The 9,028-nt window shown below is 38.9% G+C and overlaps 1 protein-coding gene across 1 annotated transcript; it reads right to left on the bottom strand.

Moving 5' to 3' along the window:
- Window positions 1-4,189: 4,189 nt before the first annotated feature.
- On the bottom strand, window positions 4,190-8,811 carry meigo (Solute carrier family 35 member B1 homolog meigo). The gene is made up of 3 exons (XM_065235315.1): window positions 8,482-8,811; window positions 8,056-8,417; window positions 4,190-4,826 (listed from the first exon to the last, which is right to left on the bottom strand). The coding sequence occupies exons 1-3, from the start codon at window positions 8,678-8,680 to the stop codon at window positions 4,377-4,379; spliced, it is 1,011 nt and encodes a 336-aa protein (XP_065091387.1). The 5' UTR covers window positions 8,681-8,811; the 3' UTR covers window positions 4,190-4,376.
- Between the last annotated feature and the right edge of the window lie 217 nt (window positions 8,812-9,028).

The raw sequence follows: 9,028 nt of genomic DNA, 5'->3' as shown, positions 1-9,028 counted from the left end.
CTCCCAATCTAGGTTATACAGCACATGGACAATACTGCGATGGTCAGCACTACGGAAGTCATATAACACAGCGTTTGGAGCGCTGGTGAAATCATGGACAATATTATTTTCGATCACGATAACTAAAGCAGGGTGATGATGCACTTTCTTGACTAAAGGTTCGGGTGCCGTGGAGAGGAAAGGAGCTGTATCACCAGCACTCACAAAGCAGAGATTTGTGATAGAATTGCGGTACTATAACCATAGAGGTAACTCTAAGACCACTGGGTCCCGAAGAAAATCATTATTATTTTTGGCTCACTCAGTACCAGAACAACGGTCCCAAGCAGTCCCAAGCTATTTCACTCACCCCTGCATGTTCTGCATGAATCCACACACCCCTGATGTTATTTGTCAAACTTTCATAGCGAATCAAAACAAACATAGTGTAGTAATAGAATTTCAACTAGAATAGGGTACTTTAATCGTTTGCTTGGGACCAATAGGCTACTAAAGTGGTGAGCCAATTTAAAATCGTTAGTTTCGTATTGATTGTTGCTATAACCACAAACGAAGTGACAGACGGAGCGGCTCGAAAACTTTGGTGACTAACCTGCTATTGCAATTTTTCAGTGTACCACATGGCAACACCACTACTACTGGACTGTACCACATGGCAACACTACTTCTGGATTGAACTAGCATTTTCACCAATTGAACTAGAATGTTTTGGTTCTATCTCTTTCACTCTACTCAAAACTGAAATGCATAATGCACACCACAAACGAAGTGACAGACGACTAACTGGCGAAGAAATCCATTTAAATAATGTGGTTCACTGTAATAGAATTTTCTTGGAAGCTTATGCCATCATCCACCAGATGGGTTAGTTTTTTGTTTTGATTTGAACAAACTTGATTTTGTGTACAATGATTCTTTGACAGTGTGCAAAGAGTGCGTATCATTTTGTCATTTTTTTATGCATTTCAGTTTTGAGTAGAGTGAAAGAGATAGAACCAAAACATTCCAGTACATTTGGTGAAAATGCTAGTTCAATCCAGTAGTGGTGTTGCCATGTGGTACACTGAAAAATTGCAATAGCAGGTTAGTCACCAAAGTTTTCGAGCCGCTCCGTCTGTCACTTCGTTTGTGATGCACACTGTCAAAGAATCATTATACACAAAATCAACTTTGTTCAAATCAAAACAAAAAAAAACTAACCCATCTGGTGGATGATGGCACAAGCTTCCAAGAAAATTCTATTACAGTGAACCACATTATTTTAATGGATTTCTTCGCCAGTTAGTCGTCTGTCACTTCTTTTGTGCTATAACTGTCCAGGTTGGTTCCTACGTGGAAAGATGAACGCTCGTGATCAGGACAAAAGAAACCGCTATAGGTTGGAGTCCATGCAATGTCTGGTAAGTTAAAATCGCCAAGAACAATAACTTCGTCGGAAGGGCCTGCTTTGTCTGAAGCGACCAAGACGGATCGACAATGTGCGTCAATAAGCTCCAAGTCACGCATTCGATCTGGTGGGATATACACTGCACAGAGAAGCAATTGACGATCACCAAGTTGAATAGCCACCCACACTTGTTCAACCGTGTTCCAGGAATTGTCCTCGATAACTTTTGCTTTCAGCTTGGAATTAACTGCGATAAAGACGGCTCTCCCAGTAGTTTTCCTACTACTATTCGTGTTTCGATCGCAGCTAAATATTTCGAGTAGTATTATATTTAGATTTTACCAATTTCTTAGATGGTTGAAATACAGATCATTTAAACAAAAAAAGAAAAGAAAAAGGAGCATTCCCCATTTAATATAAGGTAAATATGGCACGCTGCAATGTCCGACTTATTAAGGTTTTTACGAATACACATAGCTAAAACTACCAGGGTTTAGATCAAATTGTGGGCCTACTAAGTACAACCCTCACCGAGTGGATTGTTTCACAAAATACTAAATTTATTTACCTTTCCACAACGTCTCGTCAAAATTGCTAAAGAGTCACAGATTGTTGAGATATTGTTAAAAATCTAGCACTGCTTCTCGATTTCAAATTCGCCCAATGAGTTTCAATTCCGTCCTAACGTCTTTAAGTCTATATTATAGCTTTTGAACTAAAGTATCGTACCAAACACATAATCAATTAGTTTGCGCCAAAATCACACATGTATGTAATGTTTTCTGCTCGATAGGTTCAAAATGACCGATTATGCCGAAGTAGTTCTTATTTCTGCCGATAAATGAAAACATGCTTGGCATACACAGTTGTACACACTAACTGCTCATTTGTTAATAACTTTTTAATCAGTTGTTGAAATTTGTTTTTTTAAGTAATTGATAGATTTGGATAATATTTTACTATAGATATGCAAAGAGTAGGTGAATCTTAACATTTGAATCAACGCCAATGATTTTTTTACACTTAAAGTACGAGATGTGCAGCGAGCATTTCTCACTTCATTTTTACGACGCAAAAACAAATATAGTATATTACTAGAATTAAAATCTACTTTTTTTACGTATCTATAACAAGCTTAAACCAACAATCAATACGAAACTAACGATTTTAAATTGGCTCACTACTTGACTAGCCTATTGGTCCCAAGCAAACGATTAACGTATCATATTCTAGTCGAAATTCTAGTACTACGCAATGTTCGTTTTGATCCACTATGAAAGTTTGACAGATAAAATGAGGGGTTATTGGTTTTTCCTATGTTTCGAGGGGTGAATCGATTAGCTTGGGACCGAAGAGAGTACCAGCAACAATCAATACGAAACTAACGATTTTAAATTGGCTCACCACTTTAGTAGCCTATTGGTCCCAAGCAAACGATTAACGTACCCTATGCTAGTTGAAATTCTATTACTACACTATGTTTGTTTTGATTCGCTATGAAAGTTTGACAAATAACATCAGGGGTGTGTGGATTCATGCAGAACATGCAGGGGTGAGTGAAATAGCTTGGGACTGCTTGGGACCGTTGTTCTGGTACTGAGTGAGCCAAAAATAATAATGATTTTCTTCGGGACCCAGTGGTCTTAGAGTTACCTCTATGGTATAACCACATATTGGTGGCTCCAAGTATAAGTTCGAAAGTCGTGTATATACGATCGTTCTTATAATTGGAGCCACACAATGCAGTACATTTACATACAACTTTACACAGCAAACGTCAGAGAAATCTATAGCGTGCAATCAACAATCAATACGAAACTAACGATTTTAAATTGGCTCACTACTTGACTAGCCTATTGGTCCCAAGCAAATTGATTAACGTGCCCCATTCTAGTCAAAATTCTAGTACTACACAATGTTTGTTTTGATTCGCTATGAAAGTTTGACAGATAAAATTAAGGGTTCGTGGATTTTCCTATGTTTCCTATGTTGCTTGGGACCAGGCCAGTGACTAGGCCTATACCATCAGCAGCGTTTGACAGGAGGCAGCATGTCCCGGGCTCAAACGGTTTATTTTGCTGTTCTGGGCCCGGTGTCACGGTATAACATGTTACCTACGCGCCTGCCACTGGGATGCTTGGGACCGAAGATAGTACCAGAGCTGAGCCAAAAAGTTGATACGTTTCTTCGGGACCTTCTGGTCTTAGAGTTACCTCTATGGTGCAATCTTCTTCTTCTATATACATAAAAATGAATTTCTGTCTGTCTGTCTGACCCTTATAGACTCGGAAACTACTGAACCGATCGGCGTGAAAATTTGTATGCAGGGGTTTTTGGGGTAGGGAAAGGTTCTTATGATGGTTCGAGACCCCTCCCCCCTGTGTAAAGGGGGGCTCCCGTACAACTGCATAACTCGAAAACTAATCATGCAAATGGAACCAAATTTGGCATGTGGAGGTCATAGTCATAGCGCCCCTTAGATAAGAGGGGGGGAGGGGGTTACGTATAATGCCGGGCACACTCAGCTAGTACCCTATAAAATGAAACTCAGTACATAGGGGAAATGGCTCTAATGTTGGCTTATGGGTCTAAGATTGGGTCCATCGCTTAAAATCTGCTATTTATCAATTTTATCTAGATGAACCCGTCATTGGGACGGTACTAATGGATATGTTTGATCGCTATAGAAAATTTAGTCGTTTGCTGAATTTATGTATGGGCCCAAATTAGGGGCATTTAGGCCGACATTACATCCATTTCCCCTACATAAACAAGATGAAGTTATGATTTTACGTTCCGATTTATTAATAATTTTTTTGTGCATTTATTTAAAATAAATGAGGACATAATTCCTAGCTTCACGGGGTACACAGATAAGCAACAGCGTTGCATTTAGAACCGGATTCAATCCGTTACCTACTTATTGTACATTTGTTCCGATGATAAACTTCACAGTTATGAGCTTGAAATGGAATACCAGCAGCTAGATTCACTTCACAAGCTCTTCAGTCTCATTTTTGTTTTTTGATTTTGGTGGAGTTTTTCCAGCAGTAGCCGATCCTTTCTTGCTGGTAAGCATGTCAGCAAACAGGCCAGTGAATACCAGAACCGTTCCAATCCACTGTCGACCGGAGAGACTGTTACCGAACAGGACAACCGAGCAGAGTACGGTGAAGAACTTCCTCGTGGTGGTTACGACGGAGCATGCCAGTGCACCGTATGACGATACCATCATGAAGATGAACAGCTGGCCCAGTGCACCGGCCAGTGCAAGCGTAGCCAGGTGACCCAACATCTGAGGATATTTCGTAGCAAACGCGATGAACTCCATGGCTTCGCCGGTGGCCAGAAGAGGAACGGCTAGGAATAGCGTGCTCCATCCATTCATGGCCAGCATCATTTGTTGAGCCGATGGCGAACTGTGTTGCCGCATGCGCTCCTGGAAATGGAATAAAAATGATTGAGTGAGCATATTTACACCAAATCAAACGGCAACTTGTATCGACTGTAAATTGTAATGGTAGTTCTTGAAGCAGACTGTAGATATCCAGAGATAAATAAATGCTTGTTAAGCTTGCCTTAATTGGCAATTCTATCTCAAAACTATAATTAAACGGTTCCGAAATTTAAGGAAAATGGTAAATACACAATTTAACACTCTAAATACTGTTGGTAATTTTTTTTTTCGTGGACTACCGTAGTAACGTAGCCTCTGAAAAACGTGTAACGGGAAGTTCGCAATGACATAATATAGCCATTTATTGACGAATGTCAAAACTTATGGTACCACTAGAATCCCTAGGGTCTGTAGATTATTTTCAATGTAAATAAGTTGAAAATATGGTGGTTTACTTTTTTTAACATCGAAAAGAGTTGTATAAATCACACACTTAGAAATAACAAATTTAACAAGTGACGGAATCCATTTTTGACAAATTTTGACGTATTTTGTCTCAGGGCATCAAAATTTACATGATTTTTTCTAAGTGTGTATGATATTGATTATTGAGCACCAATATTCAGAATTAGTCAGAATAGAGTCATGATTCCTATATATGAACACTGGAGTCAACGGAACGGAAGATCCGGAACACGCTTAAATCTGGTCAACATTCATGAAAGTGAATTTAAAGCTTCGTGAGTTTTTTCGAGATACCTTGTATATATGATAGCGTTAATGTCCCTAAATTCGGACTAAGTGGGCCAAGGAAGCATTTTTTGCAAATTTTATACTAGTTACCAAACATATCCATTTATTTTGTCTAAATCACGCATTGTTCTAAGAAATATTGAAAAACAGGAGTATCGAAGGGTCCAATCTGTAGAGCATTTCACCTATAGAGATTAGTGACGTTTAACGCACGCACACTAACGGTCTATCGCTGTGTAAAGTTGCTTATTATTTTCCTTGGACTAACCTCAAAATGTATGTAATTCGATCAGTCATAATGAGATTGACAGCGGTTTGTTATGGATTTCCCTCGGATTTTCACTACCACAGTTCCACACATCTCTATATATGTCTTGATATAGCTGGAATTAGGGCGTAACAGCTTTTGTAAGCAATGACTTCTCTCGATGATTTCTCGAAACTCAAGGCACGCCCACGCAAAGCAACCAAACCAACGGGAAGGGGAAGTCTTTCTCTACCCGATGGTGTCGATGATTTGAGAGGGCGAGCCTTGGCTTTCGAGAGAAATAATTGTTTACAAAAGCTGTTACGCCCTAATTCCAGCTCTATCTAGATGTATGAATGAATTTGGGTTCAATAAATATACTTGAACTCTGAGGTCCACAGGACGGTTCTCATGATGATTCGGAACATATATGAAATTATTCAATTTATATAGGGGAAATGACGGCTTCGGCATGCCAGACTATTTTCGGCAACCCAAATTGAAACACTATTTTCACTGGATTTTCTTTCGAAAACACTTCGCTGAATGCATGCAAACGATTCTTTATGCTTTCAGCTTCAATTTGACTATATTTTTACCACTGACAAAAAGCAATCTAGCAAGGTTTTCTTGAAATGAAACACACGCACTACAAATTGTAGCTGATTTCGAGTTGCCGATAATAGAACAGCAGATTTACATGTAGTTCAAATGGAACGGTTGCCGAAGAAAAACTGGTTGCCGACAATACTCGCTCTCACTAGAGAAGATTGGAGCTTTGTAAAAGCGTTTCAAACAGTTTTTGACAATTCTTTCGAGTGAAATTGTTAGAGCAGTGTCCGTTCCTTAGAGAAAAAGGCTATAGAAAGAAGGTCACTGCTTAGGTTGCCGAGAATACGTAAATTCCCCTAACTGATTATGGAACTCCTTGACTTCTTTAGACATCACTTTTAATGAATAAATCAGAACGATTTAGTGTTTTGATTATGTCATGACCCGAAATGTATTCTTATACCGTAGAACCCCGTTAGTTTGAACAGCTAAAATGGCAATTACACGGCGCTCATGTAACGCCATTGGGTACCAGTTGAACAAATTCTTTCAGGGATGTTCTGGATCTTCCATTTTCTCCATATATCTGAACCATAACTCTATTCTAGTCAATTATGAGCATTGGTGCATTTACAATCAAAAACATCTACAGACTACTAGGGATTCTAGTTGTACCATACTTAAAAGCAGTAATATTTAATAGTTTTTTTTTCACCAACTTAAGCTTTCAGAAAGGTCTAGAAAGTATGCAGCTATAGCAATCTCAAATAAAACATATTCGTTCAATCCGACGTTTAGTACCTTTTGACGTGTCTTCATTGTTTCTGCTTGAACCATTCCGTTTTCTTTGCATTGTTCGAAGCTGTCAAATACCCATCTAAACATTCACTTCAGCTGTTTTTTTTCATCGTATTAAAAGATATACGTTATAAACGAATAAAATGGTATAGTAGTTAAACGTTTTAAACCAATAGTACGTATATTTGTTATAAGTCGGGTAAGACAGTAGGATAGAGTTTACCACCACCGCATAAGAGAACGAACAAATATCACTGGGCTCAGAAAACTCATTGCACCCAATTGAGTTGAATTTTGCTTATTTACGTTAAAGCTAGTTGTTCACAAACAATATTTAATTTTGATTAACATTTATTCAGTTGTGAATACAATTGACTAAGATTTGAGTAAGATTTACTCAGTTTTAAGTACTATTTACTCATTTTTTGGTTTGTACTATGTTTAGAGAAATTAGTGAAACCCTACTCAGTATTGGGACGGCTAAAAAAAGCCGTACACCATTTTGCATTCTGGCATATTATAGGTATTTGGATGTTTTTTGTTGATGAGAAATCAGAACAAGAAAAAAAATTGTAATCTGGTATGAGATTAAATGTACGTTCAGACTACAGAGTAATAACATGTAATAGCGCTATCTTGATGGTGATTTCTGTGTTGCAATTATTTGACAACCGTTATAACATGTTATAACTCTCCAGTCTGTACAGCGTTTAAGACTTAAAGAAATATTGAGGGTATATTGTTCCTCTGTATAGAAACCTGACACTTGATTTTTTTTTCAATTAGAAAAGGGGCGTAATTTCGCTCTTAGTTCTGACTATGACGCTGATTACATGCCCTGAAGTTCTTACGCTTGATGTTTTGAAAGACTTTTACCACGTGTATACTTATTTAAACTGTATATCATTTTATACTACTCACTTGTACGGCTCCGATCAATCCATCCATCGTCAGGCTCATAATCAACAAAAGCTGTCCCAAACGTTCCTGCTCCAACGGATTACTGTTCGTTTTGCCTTCTTTGAACATAAACAACACTACTCCAATGACAATCAGCAATACGAACATATATTTCCGAAACGTGTAAGATTTCCTCCCCAGCAGTACACCTAAAAGCATCACCGGAATCGGTTTGGCAGATTTGGCTACCACCTGCATCGGGTAGGCCACCCATCGCAAAGCCATGTTCGAGCTGATCATCGCAAGCAGATAGGCTAGTGAACTGCTTGCGTAGTACACCTTAGGTGTTGTATCCTGGTTTTGGTGTTTTACGACAAGCATTGCTAAAATTAATCGAACATCAATTAAAATATAACTTAAGAGATCCACCTTTCGTTATTTTCCTACCCTTGGCAAAGGACCAGTTGCAGATGCATTGTACTCCGACTAGGGCCAACACGTACGTGAACTGTTCTCCTCGCGTGCCATCCTCTTGTAGTTCATCGCCGTACCTTCCACGGGTGATTTTCTCCTGGATGATTCCGAAGTAGAAGTAGCACACGAAGATGCCAACAGCAGCAATCAATACGTTCTTTCTGTCGGACATCTCACACCGGTTGGATACCACTAAATGCAAGCGATGAAATGACACGCGTCACGTATTTCAGAAAAATATCTAGAAACACTAGCGAACGTTGGAGACAAATGAACGAATCAACATTCTCCGTTGGGCTACTTGCTGGAACTGTATAAAAAGAACACGTCAAGCGTAAAATTGACAGTTGCCTATATGTGACAGGGAATAAATCGAAAACAAACAGGGGGAAAACATGTAGAGCAATCTTTTAAGGGGAAGCAAACAGATGATCAGCCAAGACGCAAACTGAAAGGCTAAACAGCTCTTCGTGTTGTTTAGAAACATTCGAAATGCAAAAGCAATGAGCGCCGCACTGCG

The sequence above is a fragment of the Ochlerotatus camptorhynchus genome, unplaced genomic scaffold (assembly GCF_037179485.1).
Source record: "Ochlerotatus camptorhynchus isolate MF236.1 unplaced genomic scaffold, CSIRO-AGI_Acam_v1.1 ptg000471l, whole genome shotgun sequence".
Taxonomy (NCBI): Eukaryota; Metazoa; Arthropoda; class Insecta; order Diptera; family Culicidae; genus Ochlerotatus; species Ochlerotatus camptorhynchus.
Note: the sequence above shows the minus strand (reverse complement) of the source record. Positions and strands in the feature narration are given on the sequence as shown.

Bases quoted from the DNA above. Each gene is read 5' to 3' on its own strand.
- meigo (XM_065235315.1), bottom strand. From the start codon at position 8,680: ATGTCCGACAGAAAGAACGTATTGATTGCTGCTGTTGGCATCTTCGTG. The intron at 8,418-8,481 runs GTAGGAAAATAA...GATTAATTTTAG, and splicing joins CAACTGGTCCTTTGCCAAGG to CAATGCTTGTCGTAAAACAC. The intron at 4,827-8,055 runs GTGAGTAGTATA...TTCCATTTCCAG, and splicing joins GATTGATCGGAGCCGTACAA to GAGCGCATGCGGCAACACAG.